Source organism: Chrysemys picta, chromosome 4, assembly GCF_011386835.1.
Source record: "Chrysemys picta bellii isolate R12L10 chromosome 4, ASM1138683v2, whole genome shotgun sequence".
NCBI lineage: Eukaryota > Metazoa > Chordata > Testudines > Emydidae > Chrysemys > Chrysemys picta.
This window is the reverse complement of record NC_088794.1, coordinates 30,702,409-30,722,229: the sequence shown is the minus strand read 5'-3', so window position 1 is coordinate 30,722,229 and position 19,821 is coordinate 30,702,409. Positions and strand designations below refer to the sequence as shown.

At 46.5% G+C, this 19,821-nt stretch overlaps 1 protein-coding gene across 1 annotated transcript in view; it reads left to right on the top strand.

Annotated features, from left to right (window-relative positions):
• SLC25A22 (solute carrier family 25 member 22) overlaps nt 1–12,505 on the top strand; it is a 99,006-nt gene extending 86,501 nt beyond the window's left edge. Inside the window, 1 exon segment of the mRNA XM_042862126.2 lies at nt 816–12,505. Coding sequence (XP_042718060.2) covers nt 816–969 — 154 coding nt within the window. The 3' untranslated portion in view covers nt 970–12,505.
• The last annotated feature ends 7,316 nt before the right edge of the window (nt 12,506–19,821 follow it).

Here is a 19,821-nt window from a genome sequence, read left to right as displayed (position 1 = left end):
TTACCAGACAGATCCGGTTGCAATGCCTCTGTTCTAGGCATCTTCCATTGCCTGCTTCTTGGCAATGGGAAGGAGTTGCAGCACCAAGGGCTTCTTTTTTTTAATTGTTTTATCTGAATGCCTAAAAGGGGTTTATCCGGCCCTTGGGGAAGGCTAATAGGGCAGGTGTCCCCTTTTACCAGAAAACCCAACCACCTCCTTCCCCGAAAAGCAATAACCTCAAAAACAAATACACAGCCCCAAGCAGAAAAGAGAGAAGAACCAGAGACTCTGTGGAGTTGACTGGGGGTATTGCTATTGCTGTTGGTTTTAACATGAGAAAGTGCCCAGATCCTAGAGTGGGCAGCACTATAAAACCCTAAGATAGATAAGGGTGAGATCTGCAGCAACTACACTTTCTCTGTGATCCTGCCTTATAGGAACTCCTGTACATTGCAGGCTACAGAACCTCACCCACCCACTCGTGTAATAGACTTAAAACCTCTGGCTGAGTTACTGCAGTCCTCAACTCCTGGTTTAAAGACTTCAAGTAACAGAGAATTCACCACTTATGCTAGTTTAAACTGCAAGTGACCCTTGCCCCACACTGCAGAGGAAGGCAACCCTCCCCCCCCCCCCCAAGGTCTCTGCCAGTCTGACCCGGGGAAAATTCCCTCCAACCCCACATATGGTGATCAGTTGGACTCTGAGCATCCTGATTCTGGTGACAAAGACAATAAATTACTTTGGGAAATATTTGTTCGCACAAGTTGCTATTATGGGCAATGGGTGGGATCAACTCATGCTGAATCTCACATGTCTCTGTGCCTCTGTAGGAAAATCTGGCAGAAGGAAGGGCCCCTGGCCTTCCTGAAGGGGGCGTACTGCAGAGCCTTGGTCATTGCCCCACTCTTCGGCATCGCACAAGTCATCTATTTCATAGGCATCGCAGAATTCTTCCTAGACATGCTTCCGAAGCGCCGGGATTAACCCTCGCGCGCACTCGCTGCTGGTCAGAATCATCCAGCATTCGTCGTTGATGGTGTCCGAGCCACAGCATAAAGGGTTAAAGCAGCAACCTTCAGGGTGAAGGTCGTCTCCAAACAAAGTCCTTTCCACCTCTCTATATGCCCCACCCGATCCAGCCCTCCAGGGATCAATACTTAATTATGCATATCTATTATTTTTAATTGACATTCTTAAAGACACTGGTTAGCACAGACTGGCTCACAGTCCCCGGACTTTCTCCCAGCAGTGTGTGGGGGGGAAGAAACCGACCACACCCTCTGAATTACCAGGTAGTCAAAAAAGGAGCAAAAGAACCAGACTTTGTTTCCCCCAGTCGCTCTTCTGGTGTGCCAGGCTTCTGGGAAGACAAGGCCCCAGCACACCTTCTAAAGGGGGACCCATATTGTCAATAGAGGAAGCAGGTAGATGCCAGAATCAAAAAGTTTCTTTATAAGGACTTGTCCTGAAACCCCCTTAAAATCAGCTGGACTTGGATGAACTTCTTGGAGATCAGAGGAGGGGGAAGGTGTTTATTTTATTTTAATCAAAGGGACTTCCCTCCTAAATAGGGGCCATGGGGCCTGTGGGGGGGGGGGGAGATATACGCTGCACGTATTTGCAAACGCGTCTGCTCTGAAAGAGTATGTCCGTGGGATCGTGTGTGAATAGCTTCAGGTGCATCAGTGTTTAGCTACGAGCTACAGGCAGGAGAGGGGAGAATTTAATGACATGGGATCAACTTTTTATTTATACAGGAAAAACAAATCCAATTATATTCCTTAAATTAGCCCAGCTCTGATGTGTCAAGCAGTTACTCTACCCAGAGTACTGGTTGTGTGTGTCTTTTGGCCTGTCTCTAAGATGTGTTCCTCTCCTTTCCTGTGGTTGTTTGCACTTGCAAAGGGTCACTTAAAAAGATGGTCTCAGAGTCAGGCCTTTTGGTTAAAGATCAGAATAGGCCACATCCTCGGCTGGTTGAAATGGTCGTAGATCCTTTGACGTCCGTGAGCTCTTGAAATCAGCGGGACTATGATAGTTTACACCAACTGAGGATCTGGCTCAATGTCCTTGGGGATTGAGTTGCCAACTTCTTTATCCAGACCAAAATTGGGATGTGGAAAAGAAATGAGGCCAGGGCATCTGTTTTATTTCCACAGGGACCTAATTCCATATGATTTGCCTCTCAAAGGCCAGGTCTGGTTTTGCTATGATGTTTTCTCTGAAATACATACAGAGAGGCAGTATGACTCCAGTTGGATCCACGCCGGCACAAGAGCCTGCCTGTGTGCGTCCAGTTGTGGGATTGAGGAAGATAGCCAGACTTACTGCTCACTTTGGGGAGGTGGTCATTGACTGGATAACAGGCTGGCAACCCTAGACATGTGCAAATTCTGTTAAAGGGACACTAATGTTTTTAAAAAAAACCAAACCTTTTCTTTATCTATATTCACAATATCACTTTGAATTGTCACAAGGGAAAGAACTGAAAATCTAATTTGCTTTATTATTGCACTTCATTCCATTTCAACATGTAAACTAAACGAGTCAGTTTCACTTTCTGCTTCCCCATCACTAGCATCATGGTGCTGTTTGTGTTTCAGACACAACAGATGAAGAATAAGTAAAACAAACAGTTGAAATCTTTGTGTATTTCAACACTCTCTTTATTTAGGTTTTGTAAAACTTTCTTTGTAAAACCAAAATTGGAGGCCAATTGTCCTGATCATGTACCTTTAATGTAAAGGAGGTTGTTACACAGCTAAGTTCTTACTTTTGCCTATGTGAGACATAAAAAATGACTCTATCTATGTAGAGAAGGGAATCTGCATAGATGACCTCTCTATTCATAACAATCTTTTGTGATCAGTACGATGATGCTTGTGTCACTCTGGATTTTTCTGAGTTGCACTTAAAGAAAAGTTTTTCTTTTTCTTCCATAGGGTGACTCTTCTCCTGCTTTATGATATATAATGAAGGCCTGAAAGGTGTAGGAAGTTGTTGGTGGTGGTTGTTGTTGTGTTTTTTTTTTTTCCCTGCTTGATTTTTTGCGTGCAAGATTCAGATCCCCGTCTAGTCTGGAAGAGTGATGGTAGGAGAGCTGGTGAAATGGTGGTGTCCCACGAGAGTGAAAGTTGGACAGTTGATAAGAGAGGATTTCTAGTCACTAGTTCAAACTTTTTTTCTTTGTGTTAACCCCTATTTAATGTTAACGACTAACTTACATTTTGGAGAAAGGAAGGTTTTGTTTAACCCCGTCAATTATGGTATGAGAGCGCAGACTAACATCCCACTCGCTTCCCAGATGTCATCCAGCAAGACCAGGGAAACCCAAGAGCTGAAATTCCTTATATTTAAAAGGTGAAGAGCAAGTGACCTTCTCCTCCTCTTTAAAAACAGGCCTTCTCTATACATCATAAAGAATCCAAAAGGAACACCAGTCTCATTTTTTGAACAGTCCTTTGCCTTTCTTGACAAAATTTTAATGTTCAAATAGTGATTTTCCCCCTCCCCCCCCCCCCCCCCCCCATATATTATTGTGTATGAGACTTACAATTTGGGGTTAAAAATACATTGCCAGTAAACATTTGTCAGAAGGAAATGAAGAGCTCCGTGGCAAATACAGGTTTGAAGCAGCCTCTCTCCCTAAGATATGCTGCTCTTATTATGGATATCTGTGCTCCCAGCTGTCTGCTTTGCTCCCATTTGGGTTCACACTGCGATGTGGACCAGCAATGTTGTTGCCATGGTTATTGGGCACAGAAAAGGACCTGGAAAATGCTGCTTTATGGCCTCCGACAAAGATCCATGGAAATATCCCTTCCTTTCTCCCCTCTTCCCCCCTTCCTCCCCAACCCGGTTTTTATTTTTAAATTTCAGCAGAATGATTGCACACAGTGAGCCCTGTGCGGTATGTCAGCGCGAGGCCTTTGTGAGCTGAAGTTCTTGGTGCTGACGAACTTGCACTGCTCCAGCCTAGTGAGGAGTCATCTTTAGTGCCTAGAGACTTCAGAATTTTACAGGTCTGTCCTTAAATCAGGAGCAATTGCATCTGCCTGAGACCTGGAATTTCAAAGGGGGGCCCCTGACGTTGCTGCAGTAACTGTCTCTAGCTGGTGACCCTGCAACCCATCAAGTCAGAAACTCTTACGTTAACATTTAATAAACCCCTCCTCCTCCCCCGCCCGGCTAAGCCCTGTCCCTTCCTGGCAGGGCTGCCTGGTGCCACCCATGAATGCTGCAGGTGCCTCTGTTTGTTCTGATAATTCCAGCTGTGGAGGGGAGCGGTCAGTGTTGGTATTGGCAGCTGTAGCCCATTGATTACAGTGGAATCAGCTGCACTGGTGTAGATCGTGGGTATGCTAGGGCTTGGCAGCAGTGGTTAATATCCCCATGTGAACAAGGCCTTAGTGCAGCTCTAGAGACCAAACTGTAGAAGTTTCCATTTAACAGAAGCGTGACTCCCTGTTAGTTCCGTACACCTTGCCCCACCCCCTTCACACTGGGCATTACCAAAAGGGCCAGCACTTCCTTGCAGGTGGTGTAGATAGGGCCATTGGGGAACTGCAGTGCTCAATGACTAGCTAACACCCTATGGTCACCTTGCCAAGCCCAAGTGCAGAACCCACCCCTGTTAAGGGCCTGAGCCTGGATTAATAGCAGGCAGGAGTGCAGTTCCCATCCCTGCAAAACTTTGCCTGAAGGAGGAGAGCAGGATCAGGGTAAAGAGAGTTCAAAGTGAGTCCTGTATCTTCATTCCAGTGTCAGATCGAGTACCAACCTATGACCCAGCAGGGAGCTTGCAGGCCCACGTCTCACAGGGTTTTCAGAACATGCCCAAACCCTCTGGAAGCCAGGAATGTTGGGTTTATACCCAAATCCCCTTTTCACTGGCTTCATGAACCCAGCAAAGCATGTCTGGCACCATTGTTGTATCGGTGTGCGCGCTACAGCTTTCAGCAGTGTGTTCTGCCTGTTGGGGAGGGAGAGGCCTGGGAAAGGGTTTGAGACCAGTACAGGGGAGGGGAGACTCTTTAAAATGTATTTAATGCTGTATGTTTAAAAGGACCTGCTCACATCCGTGTTTCCCTGGAGATCGTCTCCTGTCACTCCAACAGTGGAGGACTAGAATGCAGAAATGCTGATGGTTTTTTTTTCTGCATGGGAAAGAGGCGATCTATTTCCCATGACCCCCCTGACTTTATTTCCTGGTGATTCTGCTGGCAACTGCTGTTCTGGTTGGGAACTTGATTTGAGTTTGCAACACTGGCTGGCTCAGGGGCTCAAACAGAGGCACACTAGTGTGTTGAAGCTGAATGCTCCTAAAGAGATTACCTGTTGCAAGAGGGAGATCAGTGTCTGTGATGATTAAACCTAAAAATTGATTCCTTGGAACAACCTCTTGAAGATTCCAAGGGGGTGTTAAACCTCTGATACTGGTGTTTCTGTGGAATATGCTTGTGCGCGGGCATAGAATGCCCAGCCTGTTACTTTTATAGGACGTGCCTGCTATTGTCCCTTTCTGATATGATATGCACTTCCAGGTCCATGTGAGCTGCACCGTGAGTCATCTTTAGTTTGTTTCTTTCCATCTCAGAAACAGGAAGACTAAAATTTTCAGAAGTGACCTCTGATTTTGGCTGCTCGGTCCTTGGGTGCCCAACCTCAGGTGCTTTGGGCCTGAGTTTTTTGGAAGAGCTGAGCACCCCAAATTCTAATTGAAGTCAGGGGTGTTCGGTGCCTCTGGAAATTTGGCTCACGACATCTCAAAGTAGGCACCTAAAATCAGGCTACTTTTGGAAATGTTGGTCCTAAATTTATAACTAATAGACGTGGCTGGGATCCTGACAGCCAAGACTTTGACTTGGGACCCCATCAACAAAAGCCAGTGTTTAGACCTAGCAGTTTTGAGTATTTCCCTTGCAGAGGTCTCAGAGTAGCTAAGAGGTGGTGTGGGAGACACAGAAATAATTTAGTCTCTCAAAATGCAGACTCACCTGGCCAGAGCTTTAATGAGCATCCTGCAGGCTAAGCTGACTGGTAATTGTGACTCTCCTAGGAGATCGGACACTGTCCTCACCATTAGGAGTTCCTGGAGTCAGCAGGAAAAGGGTCTCCATGGTAGGGGAAGAGGAAAAGCATGATGTGTGGACCAGTGCTAGTGATCAGCAAGATAACTTGCATTTTGAGGTGGTGCTTTGACATGGATTTCTGCTCCTTTTAACTGCCTTGTTGTGGCCCATGATCGAGGGTGCCTGTGGCTTTTCCAAATAGCTTTTGGGAGCGCTAGTTGCTGATCACCTAGCTGTGTATGCATGCAGAGCCTCGTGCCCCATGATACTCTACTTCAGGTGCTTTGTTGGAACGGGGACCCATGGATGTCCCAATGTCTGCCCTAAGCCTTGCAGTAGGGGCCAAGGGGTTTGGCCTATCAGGACACAATTACAAAATCCAAAGGCAAACGTGAGGGCATTGGCTCCAAAAACCTCTGTGCCAAGATCTGTAGTCCAGGTCTATTACCTCTTTGTTCCACTACAGTGACCTTTTGTAGTGCCTGCAGCAGTAGGAGTCTGTCAGGCTGCCTTTACCATCCAGCTCTGCCTGTGGCTTACCCCACAAGGGCTGTCTACACTGGAGAAATTGTCTAACCAGTTCAGCTAGACCAACTTTTTTTTATGAAATAGTCAGGAACCATTGCATAGCCCTGGACTGAAGCAGTTAAGGCAGCCCGACCCAGTTAGAAGGCCAAGTGGTCAAGGCTACTGCTCTGATCGGTTTTAAAACCGATTTAGCTGTACTGACTTAAAAGCAGTTAGCAAATCTGCCCAATGTAGACAGGCCCCTAATGCCAGGCAGTGTAAGATCCTTGCAGTTCAGTGAATCATTGAAGGCCAGAATCCCACGACATATGGAAAAACAAAGCAGAGGTCACAGCATTACAGTGGCTGAATGCTTCAGTTTCCATCAACTGTGGCCACTGCAACAGTCGTAGCTTCATTGTATACAGTTCATCTGCGTGATGTGCCCTGAGCATAGGCATCTTGAACAGATTAGTCGTCTTTGTCAGTAGACTTTTTAGACTAAATGATAGAATCAGGTGAGGTGGTTTGTAACTGACCCGTAAGGGTGAGTGAGTGTTGTGTAGTGGCTAATCACAGGAATGGGAGATGGGAATTCTGGGATCCACCTGGCTCTGCTGCTAATTCAAGTGCCCCAGTGAGATGGGGAAGAATCCTTGCCTACCTTGCAGACGTGGTGAGGCTTAATCCATTTGTCTCTTGAGAGCATCGGCTGGAAGGTACTACAGAATGCAGCTTACGGGTATTATAAGAAGGGTTGACTGTTCTTCAAATATGAATTGAACTGAGCATTCAGGCCCAATTAAATAACATGGATTCATGTGTCTTGGGGAAACCTGACCGTATGCAAGAACGATAATGTGATAGCCAGAATGGAGCCATGCTAATTTTACATCAGCTGCGGATCTGGCCTTTTCTGCCTTGTGCATGTTAATTGCAAAGTAATAATTTTTTTTTTTTGTTTTAAATCTGCAATATGTAGCCACTGCTCCGTCTGGATGTACGGATTGTTTGCAATAGGTTCTCTAAGTCACCGTAATGAGACCAGCTGGGATATTCCACTCTAGCCTGATGTTCACTTGTCCTTAATCTCGTCCATTCCTAACTAATCAGATGTACAGGGTGTGAAATCTCTTGCATTCCTGCAAAGTTCAGAGAGAGCAGAGCAAACTGTTGACCGGCCTGCAAATAGTGCTGATGCTTTTGGGAACCTCAGGCTGTCTATGGGCTTTTGTAGGACGTGTGTGCTGTTGTCCCCAATGGACTTTGTGAGGCGTGTGACACGTTACATTTGTGTTTTGTTGTGCACTCACCAAAAAGGAGCCATTGGCTTTTTTTTTTTTTTTTTAAGCAGCCACATGAGTGCAGGTTAATAACAAACTGAGGCCATGGTACATGGCACGTGAACAGGAACTGGAAGAGGCACCGAGAAAATTGGAGGTGGGGGGCAGTCATGGGGCTTGAGTCTGGTGATGGTAGAAAAGGTTTTTTTGGAGGATGGGGATGGGGAGTGGCTACAGAAGGATTCTGATGTTCAGTGGCACTTGGTACCTGCCGTTCCCATTAACTCTAAGGTTGAAGGTTCAGCACTAGAGCTGGTCAGAATGGGCTTTTTTTCCCCATGGAAAATTGAGACTTTTTAGTCGGAGTGGGGGGGAAGGGACAAAATACTTTGGTTTGAAAATGTTGCCATGGTGCCTCATGGGAGTCATAGTTTGAGTGCCTCCTCATGGTAAGGCGAACTGGGTGCATCATAGGAGCCCTTGGCCAGGGTACATCATGGGAGATGTAGTATGGCTGAAGAGCCTGGCTCACAGAGGAGAAAGGGGACATGAGGAAATCAAACTACAGCTCCATGAGGCACCATGCCAGCATACCCGAACTGAAATGTTTTCTTCTTTGGATGAAATAGTTAGATTTGGGGGCCTTTTATTTTATTTTTTACAAAATGATTAAATTTTCCATGGACACTTAGTGAAAAACTTTGTGTTTGGGGTGTGTGGTGGTGGTGGTGGTTTGTGTGTTTTTATGGAAAACTTTTGATCAGCTCTATTCAGCCTCTCTGAAAATGAGGCCCATAGAAGCTGGGGGAGTCTGTGAAAACTTATGATTGAAAGAGGGGAGTAGTGAATACAAGGGCACAAGGAGAGAAGTAAAGGGGGCATTGTGTGGAAGGGACCTGATGGCGGTTGGTGGGGGGAATCTGGAGGGAGTATATAACATGGCACAGGGGAGCTGAAACGAGGGGATCTGCAGAAGAGACTCTGCACAGAGAGGAGGAGGACTGGCTATACAGCCTGAGAGGAGGTGTATAGAAGGGACTAAAAAGACATGACTCTGAAGAAGCCTTTGCTATAGCAGCCAAGGGTTTGATCCTGCCAACACTGGGGAGTGGCAAAGCTTGTGTTGATGGGTTCAGGCTTGAGGGCCAGATGCACTGTGTTGTTGGTTCTCTCCTGCTCCTGGATGTTTTGCCTATGGTTTCTGTGGGTGCCAGAGTAGGCCCTTTATCTTCTGTCAAACAGCACAGTGCCCAGTTACCACACTGACATGAGCTCTGCGGGCAAACAGGAAGGGAGTGGAGGCCCAATGCTGCTTCAGTAAGCACAACTTCCACATGAGGGGGACACATCTAGGAAGCTCTACTTCGGTACTGATGATCCTAGGGACCGGAGCCTGACAAGAAGCAGCAAGGGCAGGTACAAAGGCTTTCACTAAATGGACCCCTCAAAGGATAACCCGTCTTACCCTGGCACGTGTGTGAGGGAAGCAGGCTGGCACAAGAGAAGGGGATGTTTTGCTGTACATCTCTAGGATGGGGTGAGCTATACTATCAATGTAGGTTTGTGTGCAGCGGAAGACCTTTTTCCTCAAGTTACTCATACGCCATAACCTATTTGGAATATTTCGGGGCTCAGTGATAGGAGGTCTCGCCCACGAGCAAGAGGGTCTGGATTTCTATTCAGTGTATTGCTAGCTTACATGGACTGTATATTTTGTGCTACAATTGACTGTTGCCTATGCTCATCCCTCTCTGAGCCTGGAGTCCACTATCGGAATCCGCCACATCACAGGAAGGAGCCGTAGGCCGTGTGTGTTGGGGGTCGGGGGGTGTATGAGTGTGTGTTTTGGATTCACTTTTCTCCCTCCTACAGCTTGATTCTCCCTGACTCATGCTTTGGTGTGGAAGGGGCGCCGTCCTTCTCCCATTTTCATGGCTTTTGGGGACCATGTTGAGCCTCAGGTGAAGGTGACTAACGTGATACCTGGAATGATACCCTGGGTTCCGTGACCTTTCGGCCCTGCAGGCGTGGCCTCCACTAAGGTGACAGTAAAAATTGAGCTCCAAAGCTGCCTTTTGAGGAACGCTGCGGGTAAACAGGGGACTCCATCCTCCAGAGCTGTCAACCTGGCACCTGGCCCCAGAAGAATTAACTAAGCCAGACACAAAATGCTTTCTGGTTCAGAGTAGAATTGATTTCTCTCAGGAACTGGAGCAGACTCCTGTTTCCATGGAAACAGGACTTCACTCCCTCCTACCCTACTGTATGTGCCATGCACTAAGCTCTTTGAGGCAAGCCTATTTGTTTCTTAAGAATCGGGGACCTCAACAAAATGTCCTGTACCTTGTGTGTGCGGTTGTGCCTGAGGGACAGCAGAAGTGCTGCTGCCCTTGGTATCTGGAGCAAATATTTTGAATGAGGGTGTGCGCAGCAGGCTCAGATATTTGGAGTCCTCTTCCCCAAAAACCTTCATGCTAAATGTGCTCCATTCTCTGACTGGCTGTCCAAGAGTCTGTATGCTTCTGAGCTAGAGCACAAACCCTCTGGAGAGAGACTGCTCCCTCTGGACAGTTCAGTCTGTTTAATATCAGCCAGAGGCTGCTCTAGAGTTGCAATTCTAGAAGGGAAGCAGCGAGTCCTGAGACTATCATTTAAAGGCGCAACTGCATCACAGCCTTTTCTGGAGACTAATAACAGTGGGTCTTTAATTTCTTCAGAGAAGAAATGTTGTTCCCATACTATTCTGGCCCTGTCACACTCTTCATTCCTGGATCCTACAAACACTGGAAAATGCCATTGATGAAGGTACAATTAAAGAAAACCACTGCCACACAAAGCCAGTGGTTTGCATGTGTCCATTTGTGTGTGGTGACCTTCCCTGAAAAGTGCTAGACATCCCACCGTTGCTTCAGACAGTTTGGGAGGCAAGGGGTGGTCTGATCATTGGTCCAAGAGCCAGGAATTTATAAACTGCTCTGACACTTCCCTCCCTCTGTGATCTTGGTCAGGTCACTTAAACTTGCTGCCTCCCCTTTTTTTCCATTGGTAAAATAGATCATTTCTCCGACCCCACAGTTGAGACTGAATTAGCTTCTGTTTGGAAAGTGCTGCCTACAAGTGCAAAGTGTTGCTGTTCCTAGACTAGACTGAGACGAGGCAGGCTTGGGATTTGCTATAATGGAGCGATCCATAAAAAGCTGGAAAAACATGACTATTCTTGACAAAAACTAGATACCTGGCAAATCAGGAGTAGGCCGGACAGTGACATGGGTGCAGGGCACAAATTGTAAGGCCTCATCCAAAGCCTGTTGTAGTCCCTGGAAAGACTCCCGCCAAATACAATGGGCTTTGGATCAAACCCGTGTGGGAGAAAGGAAGGGATATTTTCCTTGCTGAAATAAAGTAATGACATGAGCAAATCCAAGGAGAGGATGTGCAAGACAAGCATGCCTTTGGTTAGACACTTTTCCTTTGGCCCTGCTTGTGCCTGGAAGGCTTTCCTATCCCTTGCAGCAATCCAGGCACATGGCACACATCCACTTCATGCACAGTAGATGCGTCCAATGAACGGGAGGTGAAGGTATGTGCAAAGGCAGAATGTACCCGCACACAGCTGGCCAAATCTGTGTGCACGCTTTGTGTATGTGTCAGGGTTTGCACAGCTCTGCACTGTATTTTGTGTGTGTGTGTGTGTGTGTTGTCTTTTTTCTCTCTTTTTTTTTTTTTTGTTCTGACCTTTCCCCCCCACCTTGGAAGGGAAAGCTGAACACGTGATCCTTCCAAAGCCCACTGAAGTCCATGAGAGTCCTTCCATTGTCTTGACTGGGCATTGGACAGCGCTAAGGGCACCAGCAGCATAAAATCCCCCTCTGTTTGCATCACCCGTCTTTCCTCCCCAAATGTGGTCCTCTATGTGGCGTCGCAGTGATGAAGTGAACGAGCTGTAGAGTGCATTGTTGGTGTCTGTGGCTTGGTGTCCAAGGTTCTATCTGCTGCTCCTGAGGCATTAAGGGAGTCGAGCTGTGAAATTTGTCGTTGCCCAATTTGCTAATATTTGCTGTTTTATGCTAGGTTCTTGTCAAGTTTGGCATTCCCAATGCTGGCATGATTCCGTGCTGTTCTGAGCGCGCCCTGGGACCTTCTACTAATGAAGAGCTCGTCTTCTCATTTCCAGTTCTCTTTATTTTCTTGGTGTAGTTCTTGAGCAGTAGCTAATCAGGAACATGGAAAAGACCAATAGATCCCCATGTAACTTATCCCATTCAGCAACACTAATCTTAGTTAAGAGTGTTTTGACTGATTGGACTATTTTCTGTGTAAATTTATTTATTTCTTGGTGTTTTTAAAAGGGGGAGACCCACATTCCATCATTTTAAAACCCAGCTGGTTCAGTTCCATGTTCCGTGTAGTAATGTTTGACCATTACATGTGTGTATTAAACTTTTGCAGTTCTCTTCAATGCGTACAGTCCTCGACTTTTGGTGGTTTTTCAATAACACCATATAACATTGTATCCTGTTACTGTAGGATCCTGGGCCATACCTGTACTGTTTTAAAAACTGCTGCTTTAAGGGGGAGAATTTTTTTTTCCTATTTGAAGTTTTTAAAAATATTGTAATTTTTTGTGTGTATTGTCTTGTAAAATAAATATTCTAAATATAACTGGATTCCCTCTGTTGCTTGGGGGGGGGGGAATATGCGATCTGTCTGCTTATCTGGCCCCATTGCCATAGTATCTGTGTGCTTCTGGTTGATAATCGACTTTGAGACACACCTGTGAGGTAGGAAAGTATATTCTCATTTAACCAATGGGGACGTGAGGCATGGGGGTATCCGTGGTAGAGCCAGAAGCTGAGCCCAAATCTCCTGAGTCCCAGCTCAGTACCCCATTTGCTAGCCCATCTTTCCCATCCCTATTGGTGCTGGCCTATGATTAGGTGTTTGTATTTCTTTTTCTGGTGGGGGGTGGGGAGGGTTGTGTCTGAGTGTCCAGGAAAGCCAACTGAGGGATATAGAAGTAGGGATTTGAACAACTCTAGCTAATAAAAATATTCAGGACATACCTGCTGTGCTATGAGTGTGGTGTGTCTGTCTAGCTCATTATAGAGGTTTGACCATATCACAATCACTCCATGGGTAGGCATGAACTAATTAGTTAATGCTAGGGAGGAGACTAGGTGGAGAGACAGTGCTGTCTAGTGGACAGGACACAGGCCTAGGAGTTAGGAGACTCTCTGGTTCTGTTCTTGCCTCTGCCACTGATCTAGTGTGTGACCCTGGGCAAGGTATATCTGTGCCTCTGTTTCCCCCTCAAACCTCTTGCCTGTCTTGTCTTCATGGATTGTAAACTCGTCAGGGCAGAGGCCGTCTCTCACTGTGCACAGCACCTTGCACAATGGGCCCTGGCCTCAGCTGGGGCCTCTCTATACTACCCTAGTATTACTAATAAAAAAGGATGTTGTTGATCATGGGCCAAATTCTGGTCTCTGTTACACTGGTGTAAATTGAGAATAGCTTCATTTGAAAAAAGAAAAGTGGGACTGTAACTGGGATCAGAAGCTGAACCCAAGAATGAGGTGCATTAGCTTGGCTTGTGAGGGCCCGTTAGTGCACTATTAGGGGGTGCTTTGGGTCAAGAATCAGGTGTGGGGCGGGGGGGGAGGGAAGTCATGCTAAAGGGGAAAGGAGGCAGGGAGTCTTTGCAGATCCATGATTGAAAAGGATCAGCCTAGCTGCTTAGAGATGATGTACCGGTAGTAGTAATAATACCACCACACTGGCATAGCAGGAGGCAGTGCAGTTTGTGACCAGTGCATTTCCAAACCTGTGCAGGGATAGCAGCATAGCACTGCCCTGCACTCAGCGTGCCTCCAGGTGGTGCTATAGTCCCTCACCTTCAAGAGAACTAAAAATCCACTGGAAAAAATGACACCTCGCTTTTCACCCTGGCCCGGAAGTTACTCTACACATTGTGTGTGGCTGGGCCGGGCCAGGCCAGGCCATGAACACATGTGACATGGTTCCTTACGAGATTGTACCGCGTGAAACAAGATGTGTTCCGCTTCTATGGAAACGTGACTGTAAGAGAGATTGGACCATGTCCCAGAGCTGCAGCTCTGCCCTTTCCCTGTGGGAGACTCCCTAGCCATCACCTTGCCTCCCTTCCTCCCCTTGACAATGGGGCTGTGACATAGTACCATTGTGACATCAGAGGCAAATCAGCCTCTTAATTTTAAGGCAGTGAGCCTTCTCGTATTTACCCTAGTGGAAATCAGGAGTGGCTCCTAGAAGCCAGTGGGGGTACAGTGGCACGAGACCAGAGTCCGATCTCTCTCCCTCCTCTGTGATGACCTCTGCAGCTCTCTCCTAAAGCAGCAAAGCCACCTTATACATTCTGACAAAAATTCCCTGCTTCTGTCCATTGTCTGTGTGGCTGACATCTTCTGGCCAGCTGCCGAATAGCAGGTTTGCAATCCTCGCCCCTTTGCAGATAGTAAGGATTTCAGGCTTCTCTAGCTAGGGAAGTGGCATAACTATACCAGTCTAATAATACAGCTGTAGATATACTGGTATAATGCCTCGTGTGGATACTTAGTCAGGAGTTACACTAGTATAACTACACCCTGTTAATTAGACCACTACAACAAACTGCTAAATTGCCCCCTGTAAACAAGCCTCTCTCTTCAGCCCATCCTTGTAACAACTGGGCACACATTACAGAAACGTGAAGCAAATTCCTGTCCACAATTGGTGGGAGTCACTTCTCCCAATGGCTGAGCCTCCAGAAGCACCTCTCATTAAGAAAAAGCTACAGTGAGCTAAGGATGTCAATGGCCATTTCCCATGATCTTCAGTGGAGCAGGATTAAGTTCCACCCAGCCTCATGCAGCTCATAACAATTTCCCAAGGTGCTAGAAGGTTTAAAAACCGCCTTCCACTGTCTGAGTTTGCCTGGAAAATCAGCTCTGCGGAAGCCACTGTGGGAACACTGTAGTGCATTGTGTTCTCTCTGACAGCCCCATCTATATGGCTGTTGTCCTGTCTAACGTGGTCAAGGCAGGGCTATTCTCTTCTCTTCCCCCCCCCATCCCCTCCCGACCATGTCAAAACTCAGTTTCCCAGTTAGCAGCAGCAGGAGCCCTATGGAGCCAGGTGTTTTTACAGATTGATCAGCAGTAGTGCATGGGGAGGGAGTCACCATTCCACAGCACCCCAGCCTCTTAGCACCCAACCGCCAACCTGGCTTCTGACCAATCATCTGAGATTTTGTACCTCATTCTGCTGTGAATGTAGATTTCATAGACCATAATTAAGATACATTTTAAGCTTATGGGGCTTTCTTCTTTGCTGACCTTGAGGGAAGCACTGGTTTCGCCTTGCCCCTCTCGATCTGAATCAGTACTCCTGGGCTCCACCATGCTTTGCTACTTTGTGCTTCACATTAGCAAGGCGTGACCCACTTACAGCTACTCTCGGAACAGCAGGAAATTGATCTAATTTATAGAGGCTCTTCCATGTTTAGTGGTACAAAGAGGGATTTTCTAAATGCGAATGGCGAAAACACTGTTCAAGCTATTCTCTCTAGTGTTCAGCACTCTATCTTCCTCTTTGTTATAAATATTGTTATTGATAAATCTAACAAACTCCAAAACAGAGTAAGAAAACTGCAAGCCAGATTCAATCTATAGGTATCTCCTATGAAAGAGTGAGAGAGAATGAATACTGGGCACTAAACACCATAGCTACGCACATGCAGGCCAGCAAGGGGCCATTGATGGGCCTGACTGATTCTCAGATACGCTAAGGTTCCTTTTATGCTGCAAAGGAGCCTGAAAGGAGATAGAAATGCACCCCTGTTGACACTCCCAGCTGATGTAGCGCTGGTATAAGGGCTCTATACTGGGACCAGAACTAGTCAAGAGTCCTGGCCAGGTTGCCCTGCACTACAGCTAATCTCTGCTTCCTGCATGCCAGGGCTGGGCTACTCTAACTTATCCGGGGAGCCAGGTAGGCCCTAGAATACAGTGGGTACAAAGATGGCTTAAAGGTATCTTCATCCATCTCTCCACCCCTGTGCGTGGCCCAAGTGTAGGAATGGAGTATGGCAATCCAGCACAATACAGTGTAGATTCAGCAAACGCATTCTTCTCAGTGAGGGCTGGGGTTCCACTTTCAAGCCCCTGATGTTTTATATGTTTCTAGTAGGTTTCATTTGTGTGGGTTTATATGTTCAGTAAAATATACTGCAGGAGTTGATGCTTTATATTGAAGTCAATGAAGCAATGCTGCTTTAGCACTACGGAACTGAGGATCTGGTCCACCTCGTTCACTCTTTGTGCACCATCTCGTGACACTTTTTCCTTGTTGTTCCGCTACTCAGCTGCCCTGTATAAGAGGAGAAAACAGTATGAAACTTAAAAATTAAAGTTTTAAACCATCTCAGTTGCCCCTGGAGCTGCCTGACACTGTGCAGCGTTAAAATAAGACTTTAAAGTGATGGTTCTGTTTTATGACTGTTGATTTCAATGGTAAAATGAACAGGAGTACTTGTGACACCTTAGAGACTAACAAATGTATTTGAGCATAAGCTTTCGTGGGCTACTGCCCACTTCTTTAGATGCATAGAATGGAACATATATTGAGGATTTTATATATATATATATATATATATATATATATATATATATACACACACACATACAGAGAGCATGAAAAGGTGGGAGTTGTGTTACCAATTCTGATAGGCCAATTAAGTAAGAGGGAAAAAAAACTGTTGAAGTGATAATCAAGATAGCCCAGTACAGACAGTTTGATAAGAAGTGTGAGAATACTTACAAGGGGGGAGAGATTCAATGTTTGTAATGGCTCAGCCATTCCCAGTCTCTATTCAAGCCTAAGTTGATTGTATCTAATTTGCATATCAATTCAAGCTCAGCAGTTTCTCGTTAGTCTGTTTTTGAAGCTTTTTTTGTTGCAAAATTGCCACCCGCAGGTCTGTCATTGAGTGACCAGACAGGTTAAAGTGTTCTCCTACTGGTTTTTGAATGTTATGATTCCTGATGTCAGATTTGTGTCCATTAATCCTTTTGCGTAGAGACTGTCCAGTTTGGCCAATGTACATGGCAGAGGGGCATTGCTGGCACATGATGGCATATATCACATTGGTAGATGTGCAGGTGAACGAGCCCCTGATGGCATGGCTGATGTGATTAGGTCCTATGATGATGTCACTTGAATAGATATGTGGGCAGAGTTGGCATCGGGCTTTGTTGCAAGGATAGGTTCCTGGGTCAGTGTTTTTGTTCAGTGATGTGTGGTTGCTGGTTAGTATTTGCTTCAGGTTGGGGGGTTGTCTGTAAGCGAGGACAGGTCTGTCTCCCAAGATCTGTGAAAGTGAGGGACCATCTTTCAGGATAGGTTATAGATCTTTGATGATGCTCTGGAGAGGTTTTAGTTGGGGGCTGAAGGTGACAGCTAGTGGTGTTCTGTTATTTTCTTTGTTGGGCCTGTCTTGTAGGAGGAGACTTCTGGGTACTCGTCTGGCTCTGTCAACCTGTTTTTTCACTTCAGCAGGTGGGTATTGTAGTTTTAAGAATGCTTGATAGAGATCTTGTAGGTGTTTGTCTCTGTCTGAGGGATTGGAGCAAATGCAGTTGTATCTTAGAGCTTGGCTGTAGACAATGGATTGTGTGGTGTGTCCTGGATGGAAGTAGGTTAAATATAGCGCTCAGTAGGTTTCCAGTATAGGGTGGTATTTATGTGACCGCTTATTAGCACAGTAGTGTCCAGGAAATGGACCGCTTGTGTGGATTGATCTAGGCTGAGGTTGATGGTGGGATGGAAATTATTGAAATCATGGTGGAATTCCTCAAGGGCTTTTTTTTCCATGGGTCCAGATGATGAAGATGTCATCAATGTAGCGTAAGTAGATTAGGGGCGTTAGGGGACGAGAGCTAAGGAAGCGTTGTTCTAAGTCAGCCATGAAAACGTTGGCATACTGTGGGGCCATGCGGGTACCCATAGCAGTGCCGCTGACTTGAAGGTATATATTGTCCCCAAATGTGAAATAGTTGTGGGTAAGGACAAAGTTCAGCCACCAGGTTAGCTGTGACATTATCGGGGATACTGTTCCTCATAGCTTGTAGTCCATCTTTGTGTGGAATATTGGTGTAGAGGGCTTCTACATCCATAGTGGCCAGGATGGTGTTTTCTGGAAGATCACCGATGGATTGTAGTTTCCTCAGGAAATCAGTGGTGTCTCAAAGATAGCTGGGAGTGCTGGTAGCGTAGGGCCTGAGGAGAGAGTCCACATAGCCAGACAATCCTGATGTTAGGGTGCCAATGCCTGAGATGATGGGGCGTCGAGGATTTCCAGGTTTATGGATCTTGGGTAGCAAATAGAATACCCCTGGTCGGAGTTCTTGGCATGTGTCTCTACAGATTTGTTCCTGTGCTTTGTCAGGGAGTTTTTTTAGGAGATGGTGTAGTTTCTTTAGGTAATCCTCAGTGGGATCAGAGGATAATGGTCTGTAGAACGCAGTGTTAAAGAGCTGTCTAGCAGCCTCTTGGTCATATTCCAATTTATTCATGATGACGACAGCACCTCCTTTGTCAGCCTTTTTGATTATGATGTCAGAGTTGTTTCTGAGGCTGTTTGTGTTTTATGCTTCGGATGAGTTTTGTCCATTTTGAGGTTGAGCACTTTGGAAAGAGAAGGAAAAGTTCCCCTATGCTTATCTGAGATGGCAGGCACTATTCCTGCCGGAGCTCCCCTATTGGCTGAGAAAGGGTAACATCAGTGACCAAGGAAGCAAAGTAGAACCAGTAAGAAGCAGAGTTTCCATTTCCCAGCTGCTGGGAGGGGCCAGTTCTGTGCACTATTTGGCTGGAATACAGCAAGGCCCACATTTTCCAGTTGGGCTGCCTGTGGTTAATTGCCTAAATCCGTATGTACGTGTCTCAGGCAGTGAGCTGACAGTCCAAGACGTTGAGCACTTGTGGTTCCCATTGAAATGTTGGCCCAGCTCGTTATGACTCCCACCGTGCTCCATGCCATCACATCACAGCAGGAATCCCATGCTCACAGTTTCATGCTTATTAAAGCAAACAACCACAGTGTCCCCGCACGACGCACTGTGTGCCAGGGCCCCAGGAGCTTTTTAAATGAACACACTGAGAATCAATTGTCAGGGTAAGGAACTAGCAGCCTGACTGAATCCAGCGGGCCTGGCTGGAGGTCTAGGAAATGGCTGGCAAAATGCCCAGCAGAAGGTCTTGGGGAAAACCTGGAATTGGTCTGTTCAAGACCGTCTCTCTGCTTTCGTCAGGAAGGTGGGAGCAGGCTCCACCCTACAAAACTTGTATTGCTGTACGTGGGTCAGGCTCTCTGGGTGGAGGGGGTGAGGGTGAGTGAGCCAGATAAGGGACCTGGACACAGAATAAATCCAGCATAAAGAGTGCACAGCAATCCCACGTGATTTCTTCTTCCTTCCACGAAGTAAACAAAAACACATGCACCTGCATAGACGTGCAGTGAGGGGTTACTCGCAAACACATTTGGTGAGCTTTGATCCATCCTTCCTTAACAAATAGATTTCTACCCACACAGCCACTCCCTTGGCAATCCTTTCTTCCCTTGATACCCCCTCCCCCCATACACTGTCCCTTAGGAATCTAGTTTTATATGACAATCCATATTGCAATGCATCCCCTGCCCCCAGCATGCGTATACACTTGGGAATCCATTTCTTGGTGGGGGGGGATCTAGTTTTGATGAACTGGATTAAACCCCCTTTCCCCTTCTCACTCACACCCCCACCCACCCACCCATGTGGGGTCCTGTTTTATTGAGCAATCCAGAATAACACTCCTCATGCACCCTCCACCACCACCCCTCGGTGTTCTTCACCACAAGGAATCCAGTTTGCTGCAAGCACGCTCGGGATTCCAAACGGAGAGAGATAATGCAGCAGCTG